We start from the raw sequence: 27,221 nt of genomic DNA, 5'->3' as shown, positions 1-27,221 counted from the left end.
GAGCTCAATAGGCCTTACTCCCTAATAAGCGCTCACAAAGGACTGCAGCCTTTGAAACTTATAAACAGCACTGAGAATAAAGATCGAAGGGCGCAGCAAGGAGGTTTACAGCCGGCTCTGTTTTCCGCGCAACAGACACCCGCAAACAACGAGGAAGGAGGAGCCGTCCTGCCGGAATGACCCTGCACCACAGAGACAGAAAGTTACCCACCATCGCTATCTAACTTTTGCATTAACTGAGCCGGTTTCCCACTTGAATTCCAAGGCAAAGTACTATAGAGTTTCCACCCTGGAGATATCAGAAGCCTAGAGCGACGCTTCTCTGCATCGGCAGAGCCTTTCCATCCCTGACAGAAGTTCACGCTGAGTATCACTCTACTATTTCTATCTCTCCTCCTCGGCTCTAGTCCCCGCCTTTCCCTCGGGAAACTCCCCAATCAGAAAAGTGTTTGTTTTCCCATCGGCTCCTTGGGTCGGGATCATAGAGATAGGAACGAATACCTATGAGCCGATGGGCGGCAATACTCGTTAAGGTGAAAGGTCAGCAGGAAGAGCCGCTCGCAGACTAGCGGAAGCGGAAGTGTTTTCGTCACTTCCGTGCTTTTTCTTTTTAGAGCTTTGGCGGGCACACGTGCTGCCTGCGAGTAATTTTTTGTTGCCGCAGCCGCCCTTAGGTTGGTCTGGTTGCTATGGTGAGTGGAAATGTGTCTCTGTCGCGCGTGAGCTGAGCCGCGACGTGGGGGAGGTTGGCGGCTCGCGAGTCCCAGGCGAGTCTGCGGGCGGGAGGCGAGGGAGAACGAGAGAAGGAGGGTCCTTCCTTGGGAGGGGGGAAGGGTCGTCGGGCATTCAGAGGTCCCCATGTCCAGTCCTTGGCATTGCCCCGCTTCTGAGGGGGGGGGAGCGTGGACGAGGAGGTTGTACAGTGGTACCTCGGGTTACAGACGCTTCAGGTTACAGACTCCGCTAACCCAGAAATAGTACCTCGGGCTAAAAACTTTGCTTCAGGATGAGAACAGAAATAGTGCGCGGCAGCGGGAGGCCCCATTAGCTAAAGTGGAACCTCAGGTTAAGAACAGTTTGAGGTTAAGAACGAACCTCCGGAACGAATTAAGTTCTTAACCTGAGGCACCACTGTACGTCGCAAGCCCCCCGCGATGACGCTCCTTTTCCTGTCCCGCGCAGAGTCTGCCTCTCAATCCAAAGCCCTTCCTAAACGGGCTGACTGGGAAGCCAGTGATGGTGAAGCTGAAGTGGGGGATGGAATACAAAGGCTACCTCGTCTCCGTTGATGGCTACATGAACATGCAGGTAAGCAAGGTTGGCTGGTGGGGAGCTTGCACGACCGCTCTTTAATTAACACGCACTGTTGCTTTAAATATTAGGTGCTCTTTGAGCATTTTAGAACAAGGTTGAAAACTTGTAGTGATGTAATTCAAGGTGACGATTCACAGCAAAGATAGCTAAAAAAATATATAAAAAAAATCCTAGCATTGGACACAAAGCATCCCCTTACAGCATAAAAAGTTTACAGAAAAATGTTTCAACAGCTTCTTGGTGCGCGCACACAAAATCCAGTCAAGACTGTGCCTTTGTCTGGGGAGGCTATTTTGTAGCCCCTGTGCCATTTGAACATTTTTAGGTATTTAGTAGCTGGTGCAGCAGGGAGAAAACACACACTGATGTTCCTGTGTATTAAAAAAAGAACCGCAACCCATCATTGTAGAATATGTGGTCCTGAAATGCAGAACGCAGTGGGAAACACAAATTGTCATATTGATGACTTTGAAGGAACTTTCAACTTCGATGTTGTAGGTCATTATGTTCAATGTTATTCTAAGTACTCTTTATGTCACCCAGTGCTAAATGCTATATGTAGCTGAAGCTTGAGAGTGTCTGGTCCAAGGTCACCCAGTGAGCTTCATGGCCGAGTGGGGATTTGAACCCAGGGGCCTAGTCTGGCATTCTGACCATTCTGGCTCACAGGCAGTATAAAATTTCAGTATACCCTCCTTTAACATAGAAACAGCAGTATAAAACGCAGGTGTAAATTCTTACTTAAAAGGAAAGAGAATTTCATGTACACAGTTTCACCTCAAACTCAAAACTATGTACTGCTTCCCCCCATTTTCCAGCCTTCTCACTGTTTTCGTCTACTGTCATTGTCAGCAAGGGATTTTTATTCACTTGTCTACTGCTAACTCAGGGTGGATTGGTTTGAAATAAAGATGATTTAATCAGGCTGATTATCTGAATAAAGAGTGCATACCAACAGTGCAATACTATGCATATCTACTCTGAAGTTCAATGGGGCTTACTCCCAGGTAAGTGTGTATAAGGATTGCAGCTTAATTGTTTGATAGAACGTTAGTGGGGTGGGACCACTGCTCAGCGGTACAGCTTCTGTTAGGCATGTAGAAAGTCTGCGGTTCAGTTCCTGGCATCTTCAGTAAAATGGATCTTGGGTAGAAGTTAATGGGAAAAAGCAGCTGTTCAATGTAGATAATATTAGGCTGGATCAACGAAAGCTCCGATGGTAAGGTGATTTTATATAGATTTCAAACTTTAATAAACAAGCCTTTATTCTACCTAGGAGTATAATCTGACATTTCTAATCATGCAGATCTTATTACTTTGCATTACATCATTTTGTATATGAAAGGACAAATAGTGAAAGCTGGTTTTCTATGCATGTGCAAGGATTTTTCAAGATTAGGAGTCTTATTTTGAAAAACACTGCCCATTCTGCCCATAAATATAACTCTAAACTAGACTGCTGCCTTAACTACAAGGAAGTAAAGCAGACAAAACTAATTTTGCCTATGTTAAAATAAAAAAATTCCTTCCAGTAGCACCTTAAAGACCAACTAAGTTAGTTCTTGGTATGAGCTTTCGTGTGCATGCACACTTCTTCAGATACTTCTTCAGATACAGTGTACTGGAAGGAATTTTTTTATTTTGACTATGGCAGACCAACACGGCTACCTATCTGTAACTTTGCCTATGTTGTTTCATAGCTACTACATTTGACACCAACCACACTTTGCCCATAGCCTTTGACTTTAAATCATTGTGTGATAGTTTTTAGAATTGTACAAATTTGTCATGTTTGTATTAAATTTGGGTTTCACTTAAAAGCAGACAGGCCGTTTTTAAAAAGTGACCTTTCATACAACTTTAATTGGTTTACCTTTAAGATGTTTTTATTTAACACTGCTGTAACCTCTACTCTCCTCCTCTACAGAAGTCATCATTCTAGTCTTTATTTAAGAGCTTTGCTTACTTTTACTTGTTCTTCACTCACTCTTCTCATTTCTGTGCCTTTATATATATTGCTTGGTCAAAAGAGAGAATGGCCTCCCACACTGATTGGGTACTAGGGAAAGCAGGTTTGTATCCCAGTTCTATGTATTTTATGCAAAAGTAAGTCCTACTGAATTCAGAAGGGCTTACTTTCAGATAAACATTGCAGCCACACAGGACTGGGCTGCCCAGATAACAGAGGAACAAAGGGAAGACCTAATGTATTGTGCTAATTGCGGCAATAAATATGGACTTTAAAGGGATACTTTATTGCATCTCAAACTGTTCAGTGTAGTTCTAACTATTTACAATAGATGCTTTCTGTCTGGGCAAGCAGTTGGCTGTACATCTGTCTGCACATCTAGATTTAGGCTTTTGGTGCTTCTCCTGGAGCTTTTCCAACCCAGCTGGTCATCAGAATAACTTGTAACTATTAATCTCCTCCTTCCAAATCTGTTTTCTTTTTGTGCTCATATTTTTAGATTGTAAAATGAGGCACACAGATTGCCTCATTTAAGTGACCTGTAAGTCACTTTCAAAGCCTTTTTTTTTTGGTTGAAGAGTGGGATAAAAATGCTTTAAATAAATAAAAATATAGAGTGCTGGATTTGCAAGTAACCAGAGCCATAGCTCAATTATTTAGATTCTATAGCTGTCACTCTGCAAAGTTTGTGAAAACAAGAGGCTGTCCTTAAACAGTGCTATATATAAAAAGAATTAATACAAGATAATTTAGGATATGCAGGGAAAGATGAAAATTACTTTAAGGAACTGCAGAAAGGGGGGGAGGGAATTCAAGGCTTGAAATGTTAAAATTATTGTTGAACGACTTGTGAAATGTTTTTCTTTTTGTTATAATCTAAAATTATAAAAAACAACAACAGTGCTATATTCATGACTTAAAGAGCATGACTTAAAGGCATGCTTTTTTGTTTGCTGAAGGGATTCTAATCCAGTGGAAGCAAATATTTAATGTTTGAATTTATATTAGATGTAAGAAAGTTTTGTGGAAAACCTTTATTGGTATAGGAACATATGCTATCCTTTGTAGCTCCTTTTCCTTATAAAATTGTGTCAATTTTTTTTAAGCTTGCAAATACAGAAGAATATATTGATGGTGCATTATCTGGACACCTTGGTGAAGTTCTGATAAGGTAACTAACATTAGAATTAACGGTATTTACATGCTGTGTGTGTCTGCGCACACACACACACACATGTGCATGTTAAAATCCATTAATTAGAATATTAAAATACTGATACCAGAAATTTATACTACTTAAAATGCAACGTGAAGCAGACTAACTTTGGTGAGAAGAAATTATTTCAGGTGTTCTCTGAAATCTGTGCCATCTTTCTGGTGATGGAAGGAATCTCAGTGGAAGAGCGGAGGGGCAATTTTTAGCAATTATCACATTTTTCCATCAATAAGACGACGTTTTTTACCCAATTTTTTATGTTTGAAACTGTGGGTCGTCTTATCCATGGAATATAGCAAATAAATAAATACAGTACTTGCTCTAGCAGTCACATATCCTGGCAGTGGCGAGCCACGGGGCCTCCAGAGTCTGCTTGCCTCCTCCCACTCTGTGTGCCCTACTGCTGGGAGGGAGGCTGTAGGCAGTCCGTTTTTGCTGTGCGCCATCTTCGCATGGCTCCATTTGTGCACGGGCAGCGCAATGTTACACAGGAGGGGTGCGGCGATTGAAGTAATATCCCCACCTCTGCACCTTTCACATCAGCGAAACATCGCGCTTGGCACTCCTGTGTAACATTGTGCCACCCACGTGCAAATGGAGCCACGCGAAGACATCGCGCAGAAAAAGCAGATCGTACACAGCCTCCCCACACAGCTGTAGGGCGGGCACAGTGGGAGGAGGCAAGCAGACTAAGAACGCCCCGCAGGAAAGGTGCTGCCGCTCAAGTTGGCTGCGGCGATCAAAGATATCTCTCCCCTCTGTGCCTTTCTTGCCTCCTCCCACTCTGCCCACCCTACAGCTGTGGGGGAGGCTGCGTGCAATCTAGCTTTTTCTGCATGGCGTCTTTGCGCGGCTCCATTTGTGTGTGGGTGGCGCGACATTACACAGTAGGAACACATGGTGCGATGTTTAACTGATGTGAAAGGTGCAGAGGGGGCAGTATTACGTCAGTCGCCGTACTCCTCCTGTCTAATGTTGCGCCGCCTGCACACAAATGGAGCGGCGCAAAGACACTGCACAAAAATGGACTGCCTACAGCTTCCCTCCCAGCTGTAGGGCGGGCAGAGTGGGAGGAGGCAAGCAGAATATGGAGGCCCCGCAAAAAAGGCGAAAAGTGCTAAAAGTAATTGGGGGGGGGAATCACCACTCTTCCCCCCCTCCAAAGAAAGCTCAACTCTGCCCCCCCCCCAGCACAGTCATTGCCAGCAAGGGAACAGCTGATAGGTGGCATGTTAGATGTGTGCACGGCTGTTAGCCTCTGGAGATCCTCCCCCCCCAAAAAAAAAATTCAACAAGTCAGGGCAATTTCCCCCCATTTCTTAATTTGGAGTCCCGCAAAATAGGGGGCATCCTATACATGGGGGCATCCAATACACGGAAAAATACGGTATCCAGATTGCTGCACCTCCTCTCAGTATGTTGCAGGGGGTTTCCTGTCTCACTGACAGTGTAATTGTGATGGGTGAGATGGCAGAGAGCACTGGAAATTGTCTCAGTTCCCTGTACCAATAGATTACTTCTGTCAGTAGAAAGACAGTACAGTGGTCCCTTGGTTTAAGAACAGCTTAGTTTATGAACAACTTGGATTAAGAACACTGCAAACCTGGAAGTAGGTGTTTGGGTTTGTGAACTTTGCCTTGGAAGCAGAACATGTTCCGCTTCCTGTTAAGTGTGTTCCATTTATAAATTGAGTCCCCCGGTGCTATGGGAAATCTCAACTTGGTTTAAGAACACTTTGGTTTAAGAACAGACTTCCAGAACAGATTAAGTTCGTAAACCAAGGTACCACTGTACTGAATGCTACCTGTATGTAGAGTTGCTTTATTATTTCTTTCTTATGCAACTGAAAGAGAAGCATTTGTGTAATAGTAAAACTATAAAGTTTAGTATTTAAGCCTACACCAATGATAGCAATTGGGAAAAAATTTAACAAGCTGTATGCAATGAACAAAGGTAAATTTTTATTTATTACCAATTAAATCGAACATAGCAGCAAACATAGAATACTTCAAAATAACTTGGTATATGAAATAGAGGGGATGTGTAACTAACTTTAGAAAACAATCTTCCAAACTCATGTGGATCACAGCAGAACTAAGTAACTTTTGGTTTGATTTGCAGGTGCAATAATGTCCTTTATATAAGGGGTGTGGAAGAAGAAGAAGAAGATGGAGAAATGAGAGAATAACTATTTTGGGGGGAAAGTTGCTGTTGTTTTTTGACTGTGCTAAGAAATTTAGTTGTCCGGTTTTGTTTCCTTGCTTTTTTTGTCAAGTTTTGTCAAGTAACATTTTTTATGGCCAAACAATAAACATTGTCATTGAAGAAAAATTACCACTATGGAAGAAAAATAAACATACTATTTCCGACAGTTCTTAATGGATAATTATATTATAGTCAAACAAATATGTATTTTAAAAGGAAACTGGATCAAACATCTGTCACAGTTTACCTACTATAACTCTGCTAAACAGAGCTAGAATCAAGATCTAGTGCTATTCCAAAAAGAAATGTCATGAAACAAGAAGAATTCAACAGAAATAGTAATCATCTTCACTTTTTGTAGTTAAATCTACAATTTGTACCCCTTTTTGTTTAGCTTCTGGCGGCTGGGAGCGGAAAACCAGTTTTCTTCCCACCTAAAATGAAGACAGAAAATATAAAACTACTTTGTTAAATCAGCATGAAAGTTTTTCTTTGTAAACTTTTTTTATAATACAGATTCTAGATTCTTTTTAACATGCACACTATCACCATGTTGCAGTGTGCCCCTAACCATTTTTACTCAGTATTGGGTACTACTGAGTTCAGTAAGATTTACAGCCTAAGATATATTTTTAAGCACTCCTACTAACCCTTGTCTTTGGTACTGCAATTGCTCTTTCCAGAGCATGCTTCAGCCGTTCTTCCTGGATTCTCTTCAGTTCTTTCAATTTATCTTCACGAACTCTTTTAAGAATCAGAGAAAGATTTTAGGAATTAGAGGACGTTAGTATATTGTGAGAGGTAAGTGCCCAAATCTTCTACCTCCAGTGATGCAGCCTTGAATTGTGCCTATGCGTGTAAAATTCAGCATTACTGTGGTAACAAAAATGAGGGAGCTAGAGACAGTTTTGTGCACAGAATTTCTAAGGGTTAAACTAGTTGCAACACCGTTCGCACTGTGAGCAATTGGTGAATTCATTAAAAGTGGCTGATCCACTTCAATTCTTTCCCTCCTGCTCCAACCTCCAAGTCTGAATTGTTGAACTAGTGTTTGCTATTTGAATTGAGAGGAAAGCACTGGCAATAACTGTATTGCTAGAAATAGCAAGCCCCAGGGACCGGGCCTGGATTGACACCTCCATGTCTGCTATTTACCCAGCTCCTACGTAATTGCTAAATTATGTGAATTATGTTATGTCTAGTCTGGCCCTAAGAAGGTGGGACAACTAATAGTCATTTATAAAATACTTATAATACTAGGGTGGGGATGTCCATCTAAACAGAAATCTTTTTCACTTTGTGAAACTCTAATGCCTATAGGCTAAAAACTGGTGACTGTTGTCTCAAAAGTTTGGTCCAGAAGATAGTGTTGCAAGCTCAGATGTGACTAAGTGATGGGAATACATAACTGGCATACTTCTTTAAGCACTGGCATTAAGGTTACCTCTGCCGTCTTTGTTTTGCTCGGAGTTTCTCCATAGTTTCAACAGTCTCAAGGTATTCCGGTGGAAGTATTTCCAACATCTCACACAGTTCTGAAACTCTGATTTCTATTGCTTTCAGCATTTGAAAGGCGGTCATGCTGGATACTTCAATCGTTCCACAGCAAGCCCTATACACCTCTGTTATTTTTTTCTTAAGTGTATTCAGTGATTTATCCTTAAGATTTAAGAAAGGGATTTTATGTAAACCACAGCAAATGCTTACATTATACTAAACAAAAAAAAAAAGTCTACACTGAAACTTTAAAATAAGATGAACTCGCAAGCAATATAAAAGATATAACCATTTTCTAAATATAATATAGACAAATCATTCTACAATCCTAAAAAGTGAAACAGTCCTGAAAATGTGATGGCCACTTATTCAGCACATAAGGCAAAACCATAAGAGAACTGGCAGAATAAGGCACACGGATTGCAATATTAAGTCAATGCAGTGTTGAATGTCAAGTAGGATTAAATCCAATAAAGGCACAAATAAATATAGTAGCTCAATGCGTTTTTGAGCTTTTGGGGGCTCTCCAGGGGGAAAGTGTTTTTACAATATTACAGGGACGTAATTCCTGTAGATCCCTCCTCCAAATCATTGTCATTGGAGTACCCTGGGAAAATAACTTCCTGCGATTAGAAACTAAACCAGCTCAGGGAGTCCCTGATACGTCTTGAGATGTCTAGTTAATTGTGCAACTCAGAACTAGGAGAACCCCTAAATCATATGGAGCCGGTGCACATTCCTGTTTCCAGTACATGCCTACACCACTACGTCTGTGTCCACTTTTTAGGCACCAGGTAGGATGCCAGTGTTGGGCTCCCTGGTACTGTATCCCCTAGCTATACTGGCCCTGGTTCAAACTGCTACACATGGGCAATGTGGTATCACATAGACAAATTGTGATACTTCTACCCAAGTCATTAGAGATAGTATTAAACTGAGTTGTACTCAAAGTAGACCGGTTGGAATTAATGACCCTAATTTCAGTGGGTCTACTCTGAGTAGGAGAAGCACGGAATACCGCTGGCACTGTGGTCTTGTAGCCTGTCAAGGTTTTTAGAACACTGAGAGCTAGTCTATGTTATAAAGATTATATAAATATACAAAATTACCATGGATATTGGATTATAGTCTCCGGAAGAAAATACTTTGATTTTTAATTCCAGTTCAGCACTTTTCTGTTCTTCTTTGAGGCGAGCAGCTGTAAGAGCTTTTTTCTCATTTACTATATCATTTATCCTTTTTTCCCTATAAAAAAGGCTGTGAAAAGTTGTAACTAGTATTCAAAACTATTTTGTAGATTAGTTTTTCAGCGCAATAACCCAATTCTCATATTCTGGCTGTTCTAGGCAAAGCAGCATTTTTATTCTACAGACTTTAACAGGTTTAACAGGATTTCTGTCTCCCCAGGAAATTCTGAGAATCGTAGTTCAGTGATGATGGGCAAAGATCTCTCAGAGCTTGTGCAAGTGCTCCTACAAGATGGTTAACGCTTGTAAGTGGCCTACCTGTATAAACAGAATAGGTTCAAGGGGAGTGAGCTCATTAAAAATCACTCCTTGAATAGAAAAACCATTGTTTTTCTTTTTTAAAAAATTGAAGATACCTGTAAAACAACAGGGACATACTTGTGCAAATTATGTTGATATTGAAGAAAACGTTTAGCATGGAAACGTATATATACATCTTAAATAAAAAGATGTAAAAAGACTGATGATGGCATTGAAATTGTTCAGATGCTTTCGTCAACAAACTGAAAGTTGAAACGTACTAACCCTCATCTTGAACACCTACAGTCCCCAGCAGTATTTACCTCCTAGTCACTGGGGGGGGGGGCGCCTCTCCAATAACGTTGATATTTTCAATATCAATTGCACTATGTTCCACCAATATTCAGTGTTAGAAACCCAAGATATAAAATCTAATCGCCAAATGGCACCTTAAACCTAGGTTACAGTCACCACAATAATAATAATAATAATAATAATAATTTTTTATTTATACCCCGCCCTCCCCAGCCAAGGTCGGGCTCAGAGCGGCTTACAAGCAATAATAAAAACAAGATGAGTGATTACAACTTAAAAACAAAAATAAAATACAACATTAAAATAATGGAACATTAAAATATTAAAATGGAGCCTCATTGCAGGAGAAGGAAAAGAAAAAAGAAAAAGGGGGCGGAGGGAATCAAATTGGCTCCAATCCAAAGGCCAGGCGGAACAACTCTGTCTTACAGGCCCTGCGGAAAGAGATCAGATCCTGCAGGGCCCTGGTCTCATGAGACAGAGCGTTCCACCAAGTTGGGGCCAGTGCTGAAAAGGCCCTGGCTCTGGTTGAAGCCAATCTAACTTCCTTAGGGCCTGGGACCACTAGGGTGTTGTTATTTATGGACCTTGAGGCTCTCCGTGGGGCATACCAGGCGAGGCGGTCCCGTAGGTACGAGGGTCCTAGGCCGTGAAGGGCTTTAAAGGTCAAAAGCAGCACCTTAAATCTGACCCTGTACTCCACCGGGAGCCAGTGCAGCTTGAAAAGCACTGGATGAATATGCTCCCATGGCAGAGACGCTGTGAGGAGCCTCGCTGCAGCATTCTGTACCCGCTGGAGTTTCTGGGACAGCTTCAAGGGCAGCCCCGCGTAGAGCGAGTTACAGTAGTCAAGCCTGGAGATGACTGTCGCATGGATCACTGTGGCCAGGTCGGGGCGGGAAAGGTAAGGGACCAACTGCTTGATGCGGCGAAGGTGGAAAAATGTCGCCTTGGCTGTTGCTGTGACTTGCGCCTCCATGGAAAGGGAGGCGTCAAGGATTACACCCAAACTCTTAACGGAAGGCAATGGCACTAATTGGGCCCCCGCAAGAGAAGGGAGTTGGTCCCTCATCCCCATGCTATCCCGACCTAGCCATAGGACCTCTGTCTTCGAAGGATTTAGTTTCAATCGGCTCCCACGAAACCATCCAGCCACAGCTTCCAAGCATCTGGTCAGTGTGTAAGGGGCCGAGTTGGTGTGGCCATCCATCAGTAGATAGAGCTGAGTGTCATCAGCATATTGATGACAGCCCAGCCCAAAGCTCCGGATAATCTGGGCAAGGGGGCGCATAAAGATGTTAAAAAGCATTGGGGAGAGAATTGCGCCCTGCGGCACTCCACACACCAAGGAGTGGCGTGACGACATTTCCCTCCCTAGTGCCACCCTCTGTCCCCGACCAGAGATAAATGAGCACAACCAGTTACGGGCTATGCCCTGTATCCCCACGTCTGCAAGGCGATGGTCCAGAAGATCATGATCGACCATGTCAAAGGCTGCTGACAAATCTAAAAGGATCAGCAGTCCTGACCCGCCTCGATCCAGTTGTCTACGGATATCGTCTGTTAGGGCAACCAGAGCCGTCTCCGTCCCAAAACCAGGACGGAAACCGGACTGAAATGGATCTAATGCCGATGTTTCCTCCAGAAACCTACCAAGCTGTTCAGCAACCGCTCTCTCAATTACCTTACCCAGGTATGGAAGATTTGAAACTGGGCGGTAATTGGATAGGTCTAAGGGATCTAATGAAGCTTTCTTTAAGAGTGGACGCACCACTGCTTCCTTCAGTTCCCCTGGGAATGTCCCCGTGTCAAGGGACAAATTGATAATTTCAACCAAGGGGGTCCGCGCAACATCTGGACACTCCCTAATCAGCCAAGACGGGCACGGATCAAGGAGGCAGGTGGTGGGCCTACCAACTTGGAGGAATCTATCCACATCAGTAGGGAGTATCCGATCGAAATGGTCCAACACTGGAACCAACAATGAAATGTCTAGGTGCCTTTTTTGCAATAAACTCTGCTAATATTATTATTCATTTCTAGGCTGCTTTATATTTTAAAGAACAGATCTCAAAGCAGTTTGCAAGACATTAAAACATCAAATAAAACAATCCAGAATAAAGCAAATTCAAGCTTCAAGGAAAATTATTTCCAATCTTTCTCTAAGGGACACCATGTGGGGATCTGTTAACCCAGTTAACAGATCCCCACATGGTTGCAATTGGACCCACACCAGTTGCAAAACACACCTGGTGCCTGGCTAATTTCTAACACTGCCAATATTGTATGCTCCACTGTGGAACTAGTCCAGGCTGAAGTCTCCTAGAACTGCTGATTGGCTGTTCAAACTGGTCCATTAAGAAGCCATGGGTGTTCTGTTTAAGGCATAGTTAACCCTAGTGCCCTACAGATGTTTAGGGCTATAACTTCCATCAGCCCCAGTAAGCATGGCCAAAGTCCAGGTCTGTGCAACTGTATCTGAAGAGTGCCATATTGGTTATCTCCGATTTAAGGAATCGGTGTAAAGGCTACTGCTAAATAACTTGGTGATTTTCTTTTATTCCTGTCTGTGCTGCTTTTCTGCTCTGGCTTTCAGCATGATAACTTGCTTTGTCTATGACTTGCTATGGTGCTTCAGCTGCTACCAACCTCAAGCCTAAACTAATCCATGGTCTGCAGTTGTGGTGGGGAACAGAACATTCCCATCTCATTCCATCAAAGCCACTTCACTCTCCTCTTTCGGAGCCCAGCAAAGCATTCCCTGAATTGATGAGATTTCTGCTACACATTAACTCTACTTCTATTTTTACAAAGTTCTGTCCTCTTGTCATGTTAGTTTTCTATATAGTGGCAAACACATTGGCTTCACTAAACAAATATGTAGTAGTCGTGTTAGTAGAAGGGAAGGGGACCCACTTTGTACCCGAGGAGGAACAGAAGCAGCGTATTTCAAAACGTTTCACTTTTAAATAACTTACATTCCCTGAACAATGGCGTGTTCTCTCTGCCGTGCGTCTTCTAGTGTTCCACTGAGATCTTGAATATTTTGAAACAGTGATAGATTTTGTTCCTCAAGATGCCTGTACATCTGAAGCAACTCATCTGGATCTTTGAAATATATCTCTGGTTCCTAATGCAGGAGAAGGAATACTATAGAGTTGCTGAAAAATGAGTCATATCAATGCAGTTGCAAACAGTTCTTGATAAAATAAAAATTGTTAAAAATGGGAGGGGAGATTTTTAACACTGGGCTGCATTAGGTATGATAGATTGCACTTGCCTTGCTACTAAATTTTAACAAAAAATGTTAAAAATTATTGTCCAAGTGAAGGCCAATTCACAAGTTCTTTTTCTGCTGCACGTTAATCTCAGAACACTGCCTTGAAGCCAGATTCCCTTATGCAAGTCCACAGCATACTTGCAGGTATGAATACGAATATGCAAATTCTTGATCTAGAGGGCCAAGAACACTGAAATCTACACAGAAAGTTCCCTTAGGAATGAAGAATTTACATTTCAACATACGGATGGAATCCATACATGCAGGAATCTTACAGCCATGCTTGCAGCCAGTGGCTACCTCCTAGCAGTTTTGGCCCAGAGATTGTGAAGATGTTGTGCGATTGAATGAAAAGCAACAAAAGGTCCCATTTTTATAGGATTCTGTTGTATTTAACAAAGATTAATTCATCACCTCGTCAGTGTCTAGATCTTCAAGCGAAATATCATCATCTGAAGAGGCAGAGATACTTTTTTCACTTGAACAGCTGTTATAAAAGGAAAAATTAATTCAGATTTGTGTTTGAAGTTTGCCAAGTCAGTGCTCAGTGGTGGAAGGAACGTTGTGTTCGATAAAATTGAGACCTTGTTCTTTGTAAGCCCAGGCTAACCTACGTGCAGTGCTCCCAATGATGTTATGATTCCAAGTCCCCGCTGACACTCTAGTTCACATGCTGATAGCCAGGGGGATGATAGATGGGAGAGCTGGTGCCCAAAAGCAGAATTGTACAACTACAGTGGTACCTTGGGTTACAGATGCTTCAGGTTGCATGTTTTCGGGTTGCGCACTGCACAAAAACCCGAAAGTACCGGAACGGGTTACTTTCAGGTTTCGGCGCTCGCTGCAGGTTGCGAACGTGCCTCCCGCCATGGATCACGTTCACAACCAGAGCGTCCACTGTACTTCCACATGTATCCAAAGGGATAAGCGCTTCTCTTTCTTGAAGAGAAGCTCTTTATGTTACATCTACAACCCGAAACGGAGAGAACTTTTAAAAGCAATTAAATTTCATAGAGTACCTTGCTAGCGATTTTTTTCTCCCTTCTACTGAGAATCTTTTGCTCAGTGATAGTCTTGATGCCCTCTTAAAAAACCTGTAGTCGCCTCCTTCAAAAATTAACAAGTCTGTATTATTACCTTTATTCGGCAACAGGGTTATAAGAACTATATTACATATCTTACGTTATTTTCATTAATATCGGAGTGCCTGTCCTGTGGCCATCCAGATTTTGCTGGGTTACAATTCCTAATTGTAATGCTGGGTGGGGTTGCTCTGAACTGGAGTCCAGCAACATCTTTAGGGCCACAGCTTAAGACACCCTTGCCTTATATTAAAGACAGGATGTGGAGCTGCCTTCAAGAAAGACATCAGGATCCTGCATACAAGTATTCGTTGTGCAGCTAGTGCCTGTTAAACTTTGCCCAAATGAACTTGCCTGTAGTCAGAACTAGAAAGGCATCCTTGCCACTAGCATTTACCATGGGGGGGGAAGGTAAGGGAGTGGGGGTATTTTGTCTGCCTTAACTTATTTCACCCTATCATTCCTTATGTATCACTTCCTGAGTTTTGCTTAGATAAGAGGTGGTCCCTGATCCCATTTGCCATAATGTGAGTGGCTGAAATTCCTGATCGCCTTCCTTCAGCTACTCTCTGTGAGCAAGCTCCAGTCGACACTTAAATTACAGAGCAAAAGCTTCCCTGGTGGAAAGAGCGATGTATTCCCTCAAACTGTTGCTGTACAGATGGGCAATGGGAGGCGTATGCTTCACAGCACAAAACTTAAGGCTCTTAGATCATATACAGCTGGGACACAATCCAATACTCAATATACTTTGGTGGCAGGGATGGTGGGACGAATTAGAGAAGCCCTGGTATTCCACCACAAACCCAAATATGTCTCTCCCAATGATGATATGCCAGCAGAACGTCACAGATATACCGGTACTACTCCATACTGGCAGAGTGGCCAAAATGTAGTGGAGGGGGGCGGGGGAGACTGATCCCATCCCCAACACTGGCATAACATTATGCCAACTTCAGAAGTGGGGGTGGGGAATCAAAAGCTGCATACAGAAGTTAGCAGAGGGGAAAGCTCCATTGCTTGACCCATTTCTGACTGCCCTGGCTGGCAATGGTGGATAAGGCATTTGGTCGAATCCTTAGTCTGTTCCCAGGAGGTGATGCATCACCGCCTTTGATCAAGTGCAATACCTCAGGGTACCCCTGGGGATCTGGGAGGAAGACTCTGTCCAGAAGCCCAGATGGAGAGTGGGTGTTTCATGGCTGAGTGGAGATTTGAACCTGGTCGAATGCTCTAGCCCAGGGGTCAGCAAGGTTTACCTGCCATGGGCCGGATCACTCCCACGGAGATCATCCGTGGGCTGGACTGGCACAGCGTGATACCAGAAATCGCGTCTGCGCATCTCTGTGGCGCCGGAAATCGCTTCTGCACATGCCCAGACGCTGGAAATCACGCCTGCACATACACGATTTCTGGTATCTGCGCATGCGCAGATGTGATTTCTGGCACCGCTCGGTGAGTGCCCGCGCTGCACTGGGGACTCGCCCTGCAGGTGGTTCAGGGCGGCTTGTGGGCCGGTAAAACAGTCTGTGGGCCGCATCCAGCCCATGGGCCACACGTTGCCGACCCCTGCTCTAGCCACTACACACCACTGTGGCTCTCGCAGCCCTTCCTCCATTCATAATACGGTCCTGCCTGGAATATCTGGTGCAGGCAAAGATGATATTCCTACAAGAAAGTCCTTCTTCCCATTGGCTCCTTACCTTGGCATTTCTGATGGTCTTTCTTCGCATCAGTTTCAGAAAAAAATACTGATGTTGATGATGAAGGTAGCAGTTTCTTGGGATGATGTTGCCCTTTGGCATGAGCCCATTTGTCTAAAGACGCGGTTCAAACAGCACAGAAATATTTGGTAGTAAGTAACTTGATAGGCTATTTATACACACCAGCTGGCTAAATCCAAACCAGAGTGGGACACACCCACGCCATACTTTTAAAGCACTCATACTGTATACTAGTTTAACAGTCATGACTTCCCTCAAAAAATCCCAGGAACTTTAATTTGTTAAGGGTGATGACAGCTAGATAGAACAAATGGTCTAACTTGGTATAATAATACCACATCCTTCAAGTACCAGAGCCAAACTGATGGTGAGGGGAAAAGGAAGGAAGGAGGAAGGTTCACAGAGAGAAGACACCACTGTGAGGTAAAAGTTGGAGGGAAACAGTACAATAGACACAAAACAAAGGCTAGAAAGTTGTTGTTTTTTAAAATCTCTCAAATACAAGGTAAACGATGAGAAAAACCAAGGCTCCTAAAAAAACCAGTCACACCCAACCTTCCCTGACTCTAGGCAGGACCAGTCAGACCCTGAAGTGGAAGAGAAGGCAGAAGGCTGACAAGGACTGCCATCCCATCAGTTGGGAATGTCGAGTTTGCATCATCCAGCAAACTAAAATACTGCTTCACTGGTCTGCACTTTATACATCAATGGGGCAGATATGGGAACAACATTGATCCTTAGACATTGTTTCTCAGTTTCCACTCTGGGAGAATTGAAAAAAGGGGGAACTGAAGTGACTTCTAACATGCAGGGGTGCAGTGCAATATAAGTTTCTAGTGGACAGTACTAAAATGACATACTTACTTATTTTTTGGTGTAATATGAAAGAAGTAGACCCCATCCTGCTTTTCTCACGAGCAGGAAAAGAAAGCAAAGACTTTGAAACGTCTCTTTTATCCTTTTTCAATAGCTTCTTTTTTGCCATCTGTTGTTCTTGCCACTCTTTAGGAGACACACTCAACAAAAAAGCTTCGTAGGATAAATACAGTCTCAGATTATCTTCACTATTTACAATTTCACTGCAGACATTAAAGGATGATCATTTATAAGCAAGCAGACAGTCATATTTTAGTGAAGTACAACAGCCAAATGTTATAAAGAAAATAAACTGACATTATTGTAATAAACAATGCAAAAGCAAATGAACAAGAGTTTTTATCACAGTTATGGGAGTCACATTAAGGTTTGTTTCATCTTAATATTTTGAGCTAAAATGCTAACTCTAAGTAAGCCTGAATCTTAATACACACACACACAATTTATTTCTCTACCTACTGTTTCTGTGCGGGGTGGCAGCAGCGTGCAACAATATGTGTGTTAGTGTTTAAATTCTATTATTTTGAAAGTATTGAATCCATAGCTATCCTGCCTACAAAAGGTATTTTCCATTCAGACAAGGGCTTTGACATATTATGTGCAGGCCTTGAGCAATATAAAAAAGAACTAAATGCATAACTAGTATTCCACTTGTGCAAGCTGTAGTATGAAAACTGCTATAGAAGTTATCCCTTATCTGCCTTCTTGTAGTTTGAAAACCAATTAGGAAATGCAATAAGAAGTGTTAATATTAATATTAATAATAATTTATTATTTATACCCCGCCCATCTGGCTGGGTTTCCCCAGCCACTCTGGGCGGCTTCCAAAAGAATATTAAAATACTGTGATACATCAAACATTAAAAGCTTCCCTAAACAGGGCTGCCTTCAGATGTCTTCTAAAAGTCTGGTAGTTGTTGTTCTCTTTGACATCTGGTGGGAGGGCGTTCCACAGGGAGGGCGCCACTACCGAGAAGGCCCTCTGCCTGGTTCCCTGTAACTTGGCTTCTCGCAGTGAGGGAACCGCCATAAGGCCCTCGGTGCTGGACCTCAGTGTTGAATAAGTGAATGACTTACACATAGATGTATAAACACCCTGCAAGCAAATCAGGATGAACACTCATTGCTGCATAACCACCTCCCAAAAAAACCTGGCAGCAGCCTAGGTTATGCTTTGCTAAATATGTGAAATAAAGAACTCACCTTTTAAGAGAGAACAGCTCATTCATTGCTGACCTCACTTCCGCTGTCACCTCCATTTTAGCTTTTGCTTCATGAGTTGCACTAAAAATAATATAGATGTTGTAATTCTGGGTGCATATAGGCAGATTTTAAAATAGAAACACATTTTTCTGCCTGCACCCCCCAGAAAATAGGTGAACAGTCTGGTTTGCTTTTGTCCACAAGTAGCACAAATCTGCAATCACTCTGAAAACCAGTTTCAAACTGTTTCCTTAGTAATCAGTGCATTACAAAGCCAATGAACATTTTCAGACTGACGAATTATTCCGCTAATGACAGTCACACCTTGCACAGCACATTTAAAAACCTCTCAATGTCGGTATGGAAACTTGCAGCCATAAGAATCAACCAGAAATTCCTCACCTCTTAAAAGTCAACGGACTAGAGGAAATAACATTAGAGAATGAAGCAAACGCCAACCCACCAATCCATCTCGTCAAAGCCATTATGCCCAAGCTTGAGGTAGAGGCCTTGCTCTCTCCCACCAAAACCTATAACACCCTCCCTGCTGACACCCATTCATCTTGCCCTCTTCCTGCACACAGATGGCTACTGAAAACCGAACTATTCAAGTGAGCTGCTAACATTTTGATGAACTGCTGTTTCAAATATATATAATTCATCTGATGCTGTTGTCATTCCTTATTTGTAGGTACAGTATAATGACCTCCCCCCCCCCCCATTCATTCTTCTTAGGTATATGAGCAAAAACTGGGGCAGAGACATCACATTTCGACAACTACATCAGCAAAAAGTAATCTCTGGTCAGACATGATGTTGGGATCTAATAGGGGCAATCTTCTAGTGGCAGGGTAGAATGATCTGGGGTCGTTGAAAGCTTTGGATGTAAAGTCCCCAGGTTTCTTACTTGTGAGTGTACTAGCAAGAAAAGAAAACACTGGCTGGGTCACATCATGCTTGAAGAATGTCTGCTACAGCGATACAGAGGACCCACGTGGCCTTCCTGTTCTTTGCAATGGCTACTGGGGCAGCCTGTGTGAGCACATTTGCGTGGGAAGGTAGGAGGGCACAAACAGGACCACCAAGCCCTATGAGAATTCTCCGTGTGCAGGCCCCGCAGTCAAACCATCTAGCTTGTTATTAATAATAGAAATTGCAACAAAGTGTCTAACCTTTTAAGAGCATCAACAGAACGTCTGTCGTTTTCTTTGAGAAACTCATCAAATGCTATTGCATCTTCTTCTAATTTTGTTTCGGCGAGTTTGGCCCTCCTCTCTTCCTCCGATACCATTTCCTCCAGCTTGGCTATGGTGCGTTGTTTCGTTTTAACCGCATACTGGGAAGGGGAAACATTGCAAAAAGTTAAGCACAAAAGGATCTTCGTATTCAAGCGCCTTGCAAAGCTGAATGCCATTCCAATAGCAAAAAAAGGCTATGCAAGGCCTGGTTGCTACTCTTTCAGATTACTACCCTGAAGGCTTTTCAATCGAGCATTCTCATCCTAACAGCAATAAAGTTAATAGTCCTATCAGACAGCTAGTGCATGCTACAGAGAAACCATATTCTCATTAACTTAACTTAAGGGTAAATCGGGGTTTATGGAATCTTTGGGTTTTTAGTCAGAAACTTTTTTCTGTCTTCCCTTGGGCAGGTTTATTATGCTGTTAATGGTACATGGGGTCAGAATGGAATACTCAGGCTTATTCACTAACCAAATTAGTCAGGACACTAAATAGTAAATAATGAATGTATAGTTGAGAATTAAGACAGTGAGTACATATTAAAGGATGATTTATTCCAAACAAAATCAGTGCCATACAGCCACCATGTTTAGTGCTCAATTGCTTTGATTTAGTGATCTGCTCTGAACTAAACAGAAATGTTCCAGTGTGTAGCTGAAGCTACTGTAACTAGAACTTTCCCATTTTTAAGTGCACCAACTACACGAAACAAAATGGTTACCTCCAGTAGAAACAACTCTTTCTGTTCATTGATGTATTCTGTTATAGACTGCTTATCACTCTGAATACCTTTAAAACAGTTAGAATTGTTAGATTCCATCTTCAAACCTCTGCAATTTGTAGGTTTAAATAAACTTAATGTGTACTCAATTATAAACAATATTTGAAGTATAACCATCTTTCCAGACATTATGTGGATATCTTGGATTCACTAGTTTTGCATACTATCTCAATGTGGACCCAATGCCAAACCATGGTTAATGAAGCTATGATTTGGTGTGATACCTGAATCAATGAACCATGGTTCATGATGAGTCAGCAAACTAGAATCAGAAAGAGGTTTGCCATGATATTTGAATTGACAAACCATAGCTACAGCTGCTGCTCTGGCTCTAAGGTGCAGGAATCTAGAATTCTATATTATCACAAGTTGTGGACCTTCTTTTGAATTTAAATATGTATCTTAAATTACGTATGACCTATACTACAGGTTCTATAGTATATAAATTAATCTATAAACAAGTTAATCACAAGATCCTGCATATGAATAGTTGAAAATTCTTGGTAAATACAAGGTCTGGTAAACTCAGGTTTATATTTTTGTAACTCATTTCACTCACACTTTGCAAAAGCAAGAGTCCAGTCCAGAGCAGAAGTCTCTTTCTCTATTTCTTGTTTTGTTTCTCTTTCAATGTCTTCTTCCAGCTTTTTGAGAGCCTTTCGAGACCTAGCTCTTGATGAAAATGTGCTCTTTTCATGCACCTTCAGATTGTGTTGAACTGTTCTAACCTGAAATTGAAATCCATGTTATCCAGCTTTAGAGAACAGTACCGTAATCTCTTCTCTCACTTAAACTTCACACTTAACTGAACTAGATGAGACACCCAAGACCCATGATTGGATCTACTGAATGATGTATAAAAGCAGACATGGGGGAGGAAAAAATGGATCAAAGTCACTGTGCTGGGTGAGGGTGTGTGAACATTTCTCCACACGTCATTTCACTGACTGAAAAGGCTCTAAGTTATGCAAGTCCAAACAAATGTGAACTTTGAATGATGCCAGAAGCTAAATGACAGCCAATACAACAGCCCAAAATTTGGTTTAATATGTTTTCCTCTTCCAAGCCCTCAAAGTTGCAGCTTCTGAACAATTTTTGAGGATGCTAAGGTGTGTGTGTGTGTGTGTGTGTGTGTGTGTGTGTGTGTGTCTATGAGTGAATGCATGTACACATGAGTGTGGGCATTTCACCCAGAAGAGTGAGCCTCATGCCAAAAAATTAATAAAAATTAGCCACCCATACGCATCCAATTAACAGATTTACATGCTTAGAGGAGCTTGTCTCATAACATTGTGTTACAACTGTTGCCATTACAGTGGTACCTCGGGTTACATACACTTCAGGTTACAAACGCTTCAGGTTACAGACTCCACTAATCCAGAAATAGTGCTTCAGGTTAAGAACTTTGCTTCAGGATGGAAACAGAAATTGTGCGCTGGTGGCGCGGTGGCAGCAGGAGGCCCCATTAGCTAAAGTGGTGCTTCAGGTTAAGAACAGTTTCAGGTTAAGAATGGACCTCCGGAACGAATTAAGTACTTAACCTGAGGTACCACTGTATATGAATTACAGTGGTACCTTGGTTTACAAACTTAATCTGTTCCGGAAGTCCGTTCTTAAACCAAAGCATTCTTAAACCAAGACATGCTTTCCCATAGTAATAGTAAATTGAGTAAATTTACAATTTACTCAATAGGAAGCGGAACATCTTCTGCTTCCAAGGCAAAGGCAAAGTTCCAAGGCAAAGTTCACAAACCCAAACACCTACTTCCGGGTTTGCAGCATTCTTCATCCAAGTTGTTCATAAACTAAGCTGTTCTCAAACCAAGGTACCACTGTATTGGGAGAAGTATGTACTATCTCTACACAAAACTACCATTCTGCCCCACTTTTCCAACCTAATAGGGCAAACGTTTTAAATAATAAATACATGAAGGTATGGGAATTCTACTAGAAAAAAATGACTTATAAACTAAGAGGCTCTAGAGGTAAAAAAAAGTAAATTTCTGTTTGGTTGTGTTCTGTATTATCTACGAAAACAATAAAATCAAACTGCTCACCTGGCCTATAAATGGCTGTGGATGATAGAATAAAATAAGAATCTGTGGAGCTTCACAAACCCTTGGAAAATAAGGGATCTCCATGTTAATTGTGTTTTTAAAAATGTTTTAGACTTGTTATAATTTCTATTATACTAAAAGTCTGGAAGGTATTACTGATACCTCTGGCCTACTTTGGCGTCTCTGCTCTGATATTTCTGTTTCCTGTGATGTTTTCATTTATGCTTGATTTTTCATTTAATGAAAGTTTGAAAAATAAAAATAAACAACTAATGAAAACAATTACAATGGCAACTATAGTCAATTATATATTTGACAATTGGAAATACATACCTTTTCTTTTTCTGTGCACTCAATATCTCTATAAAGATATATTTCAGCATCCATGGCTTTGAAAGGGCTCTTTGGTTTGCCATCTTGCCACATAAAATATGAAAGAAAATACTATTTGCTTTCTAATACCATTTAGGAATATTAGCATTCAACTCCCAGCCCCCCACAATCCCAAACCATTAAAAATGGCAAATCTCAACTCAAGGAAAAACTAGCTAAAGAGTTATCCAGCAGGAATGAGAATGGCTTTTGATTTTCATTCATCAGTTCTGTGAGTTTCCCACATCCCTTTAAAAGAAAAAAAAAAGCATAAAATGATATATATTATCTGTTCTGGGAGCACTTTGTGCTGAAGTTTATGGCTGTTTTATATTTAAGTACCAGACTAGCCGTCAAAGGCACCTAGGAATTCCATGCCAGTGAGTGCCTGGAATTCCAAGTAGTAAAGTCAATGAGCAGATGACTTTTCTCTTCTGCCAACCTGCTTGTTTTTCATGTTCCCGGCAGAGAAAGGAAAGTCTCTTCCTCCACAACCAGCAAAGAAGTACATCAGGCTGGCAGAGAAGGAACAGACCACAGTCTTCCTCCTTGCCTTGGAAGAAGACAAATATTTTTCTTAGCCTGCCTTTCCATGCTTCTGCCGCTGTGGCCAGCATTGAAGCTAGCACAGTGTACTAGGCTTTTGGCAGGTTAGTAAAAAAAAGTGTGTGGGGTAGTAACTTCTGTAAGCTTCATTCAAAATGAGTTATGGAGCAGAAATTTAGTAAGTGAACAATTTAAATACATGTGTCATGTGTAGAACGATGGGGAAGAAAACAAACACAAATCACTGCCCGTAGCAGCAGTGATGCATGTCAAGGGACAAAGTAGTAGTGGTGGTCTTCTAGTGATGGTGCTGCACTCGTTGCACCAGGGATAAATAATAAATAAATTCTTATTTATACCCCGCCCTTCCCAGTTCAGAAAACCGGGCTCAGGGCAGCTAACAAAAAATTTAAAACACTTAATTTTAATATAACATAGAAGCAGCATAAAATACAGTATAAAAGCATGAATAACAATAAAATTCAAAGTTCAAAAATCAATTTGGGGGAAATCCATCCAATAAACTTTAGCTAGTCAGCAGGGCTAGCTGGCTGAATTAGTCCTACTTGGGCCAGCAAGGAGGCCAGGGGAGAATTAGCTGTGGGGTCTCAGAGTGGGTAATCTTCATAAAAGGGGAGGAGGAGGGAAGAGAAGGGAAATAAAAGATCAGGCTGAATTCAAATTAAAGGCCAGGCGGAATAGCTCTGTCTTACAGACCCGGCGGAAGCAGGTTAAATCCTGAAGGGCCCTAGTCTCATGGCACAGGGCATTCCACCAGGTTGGAGCCATCACTAAAAAGGCCCTGGCCCTGGTGGAGGATAGTCTTGACTTCCTTAGGGCCCGGGACCTCTAAACTATGGTTATTCATGGACCTTAAGGTCCTCTGTGGGGCATACCGGATAGGGATGTGGTGATAGTCAGATGGGGGGGGAGTTCTGGGTTGGAAGCATTACCCCTAGAAGGTGCATGTGCTCCTGTGGGGCTGTTGCTGCAAACCTGGAGGTTCCTGACATCACGATATTCTGTAAAGTGCAATCCTACAGCCAGAAGGGTGCCACTTCACTCTTGCATAATGCAGAAGTATCCAAGGCCATCCTATTTATGGGAACTCCTAGATACACCAAGCATGTGTAGGGCCATCCTGAACTTCTTGGTCTGCCATCGCTTGCATTATAAAGATCATCGCCTCCACATCCGAATATCTCATCAGAGTTGGGTCCAATGCATGCCCAGATACCACGCAGAGCCCATTACCGAATTTGCTGTTTTCCCCATGTTCCAGATGTTGACTTTCTAGAGCCCCTGACAGTTCAACCTACAGTTTGTAAAGCTATTTGATATTTTGAATTACCCATATCAACTTTTGATCCCAAACACTGTGTTGAAGCCATCTCCATACTTTAACACCCTCCCGAGATCTAGAAAGAAACACAATTGCAAGAAAGTTTAAAAACACATTTGCTTTTTAGCTGTTTGAAAATTCAATACAGGGATAAACAACAGCATGAACAAATGCAAATGACTGTTTAATCTGACAAAATTCAGCAGTACAGTGGTACCTCGCAAGACGAACGCCTCGCAAGACGGAAAACCCGCTAGACGAAAGGGTTTTCCGTTTTGGAGGCGCTTCGCAAGACGAATTTCCCTATGGGCTTGCTTCGCAAGACAGCCCATAGGGAAATATCCGGGACAGCGGGGAAGCGCAGCGCGTCTTCCCCACTGTCCTCGGACCTCCTCCAAAGCCGGGCGGTGGGGCGGGAACGCCTCCTCCCGCCGCCGGCGGGCTTCGGAACGGTGCTCCAAAGCCGGGCGGCGGGGCGGGAACACCTTCTGAAGGCGGGAGGGGGGCGAAAGTCTTTGTCCCCCCCCCCCGCCTGCCTTCCCGGGAGAGCGGAGAAACACAGCGCGTTTCTCCGCTGTCCCGGAGGGCTTTTGAAGGCAGGCGGGGGGAGCAAAGACTTTCGCCCCCCGCCCGCCTTCAGAAGAGGTCCAGGACCTCTTCTGAAGGCGGGCGGGGGGCGAAAGTCTTTGTCCCCCCTGCCTGCCTTCCCAGGGGCTTTTAAATCGCCCCGGACAGCGGAGAAGTCCTCCGCTGTCCCGGGGCGATTTTAAAATGCCGCCCGCCAGCATTTTAAGATCGCCCGGACAGCGGAGAAGTCCTCCGCTGTCCCAGGGTTTTTTAAAATGCTGGGGGTGGGAAGAAAAGCCCTTGTCCCCCCCCCCCGCCTTCAGAAGAGGTCCAGGGACATACTGTCCCCGGACCTGGTCTGAAGGCGGTTTCCCTAGGAACGCATTAATTTATTTTCAATGCATTCCTATGGGAAACCGTGCATCGCAAGACGAAAAACTCGCAAGACGAAGAGACTTGCGGAACGAATTAATTTCGTCTTGCGAGGCACCACTGTAGTTGAATGAAACAAAGAGACTTAGCATATAAATGTAGATATATTGCATGAATGTGAGGCTTGCTAGACAGATCAATAAAACATTTTTACATTTATCTCCCTGTGTATTATAATGAATATTTATTGCCTTCAAGCTAATGCTAAACTACCATGGGGGTGGGGGAGAAGGGATTACACGACAAATAAATGGGAAAGCTGGACAATGTGCCCCCCTTCCAATGTTACATTTACTTAGCTTTGTTTAAAATGAGGCGGGATGGGAAATGGCCTAGACACGCGTCTAGATGAAAATAGACTCATCAGGTGCAAGTATGAGACTCTGCTGATATAACCTTTTTCTTCCCTTTTGAGAGAAAATAAAAAAGCAAGCTTTGGGCTCACACATATGTCTTCTACTGTACAATGTTTTCCTTGGATGACATCCCATTTTCGTCAGAACAGACCCATTAAAATCAATGGCCTTAAGTCCACTAATTTCACTTGGGTTGCTCTGAGGAAATAATACACGTACCAGTACAACCCTTCATCTGTTCTCTAAAATCTCTCTCAACCTATTATTTATAGCCAGATCGAAAGGTTATGGACAGCAGGTTCAGAGAGTCATTATTTTATTTTGGGTACAGTGAATAAAATTTCGCCCACGACTGTACGGGTGTGTGTAAATACATAAGCAATCAATCCGCGGAATGTAACACGTGTACAGGCGAAGCTGCCTTGATGCATGTGCAGAGCGCTAGGTGGGACGCACAGCTGGTTTCCACTTCTGAGATGAGGACTACAGGTTTCCGGAGGAGAAAGTGACTTCTTCCAGGTAAGCTGTTTTTATTGTTATTATTTATGTGGGTTGGTTTTTTGTGTGCAAAAACTGGGCGAAGGCAGGAACCAATGCACCGCACAGCGGCTGCACCCCAAACCTCCCCAAATGCAGCCCCTGCCCTTTCTTCGAGAAGTCTGACTTCCTCCTTACCGGAGAGCGCCCGGGCAGTCGGAGGAGGTAGCTAAAGACATGCGAGAGCCGCTACCGCAAAAACGGCGCCTCCCGGGCTGTGAAGGCGGTTGGGAAGAAGAGGCGCCCCGGCAGCGCGAGGCGGGAAGCAAACGCCGCTCGGCGCCGGCGCAGCTCCGCCCACCCCTGCGCGGGGCCGCGCGCGCCTTCGCAGCTTGCAAGGAGCTGGCCGAGACTTTTCTTCGCGCCATGCCAAGCACCGCTGGGATGGAAGCGGAGCTGGCCTCCGCCTCCAATGCACCGACCCTGCGCACATGTTCCACATTTGCCTCCTTCCTTCCTTCCACCCGAACAGGCATAGCATTGCCGTTTTGCTTAGGGTTGCCATATTTCGTGACACCCTCAAAATGGTTGAGCTTTTTTTTTTTTTTAAGGAAACCACCAAAATAATTGTTTATCTTATGAAGGCTTAACGGGAGCCAAAGCTCAGTCCCCAGGGTCTGCTTTAGATGCTACATCTAAAACAGGACATAATGAAAAGTGCCTCTGAGCATGTGCAGAATGTTATTGTACGGGAAAGTAATTGCCATCTACTCTCACACTGCCCAAAAAACCTAGCCCAAAATTAGAGATTTTAAACTCTTCCCTGACGTCAGGCAAGCCTAGTTTTACTGCCCGATACAAATTTATTTCAGGCTTTTCCGA

The 27,221-nt window shown here is 42.9% G+C and overlaps 2 protein-coding genes across 3 annotated transcripts; one reads left to right on the top strand and one right to left on the bottom strand.

Moving 5' to 3' along the window:
• Window positions 1-549: 549 nt before the first annotated feature.
• SNRPF (small nuclear ribonucleoprotein polypeptide F) lies at window positions 550-6,873 on the top strand. The gene is made up of 4 exons (XM_081209692.1): window positions 550-692; window positions 1,183-1,308; window positions 4,390-4,454; window positions 6,621-6,873. Exons 1-4 carry the CDS (start codon window positions 690-692, stop codon window positions 6,685-6,687), a joined length of 261 nt encoding a protein of 86 aa, XP_081065818.1. The 5' UTR covers window positions 550-689; the 3' UTR covers window positions 6,688-6,873.
• On the bottom strand, window positions 6,711-26,693 carry CCDC38 (coiled-coil domain containing 38). Of its 2 annotated transcripts, none has more exons than XM_081209662.1 (16): window positions 26,538-26,693; window positions 24,517-24,583; window positions 22,581-22,663; window positions 20,750-20,918; window positions 20,131-20,198; window positions 19,341-19,504; window positions 18,169-18,249; window positions 16,954-17,168; window positions 16,069-16,182; window positions 14,303-14,390; window positions 13,698-13,770; window positions 12,982-13,133; window positions 9,311-9,458; window positions 8,149-8,363; window positions 7,355-7,448; window positions 6,711-7,138 (listed from the first exon to the last, which is right to left on the bottom strand). In XM_081209662.1, the coding sequence occupies exons 2-16, from the start codon at window positions 24,560-24,562 to the stop codon at window positions 7,031-7,033; spliced, it is 1,818 nt and encodes a 605-aa protein (XP_081065788.1). In that variant the 5' UTR covers window positions 24,563-24,583; window positions 26,538-26,693; the 3' UTR covers window positions 6,711-7,030. The 2 variants fall into 2 exon arrangements, with proteins under 2 accessions (XP_081065788.1, XP_081065789.1); XM_081209663.1 differs by having other exon boundaries at window positions 9,311-9,446.
• Between the last annotated feature and the right edge of the window lie 528 nt (window positions 26,694-27,221).

The sequence above is a fragment of the Podarcis bocagei genome, assembly GCF_964188305.1.
Source record: "Podarcis bocagei genome assembly, chromosome: 10".
In the NCBI taxonomy this organism is placed as follows: Eukaryota; Metazoa; Chordata; class Lepidosauria; order Squamata; family Lacertidae; genus Podarcis; species Podarcis bocagei.
This window is presented reverse-complemented; position numbering and strand designations above follow the sequence as displayed.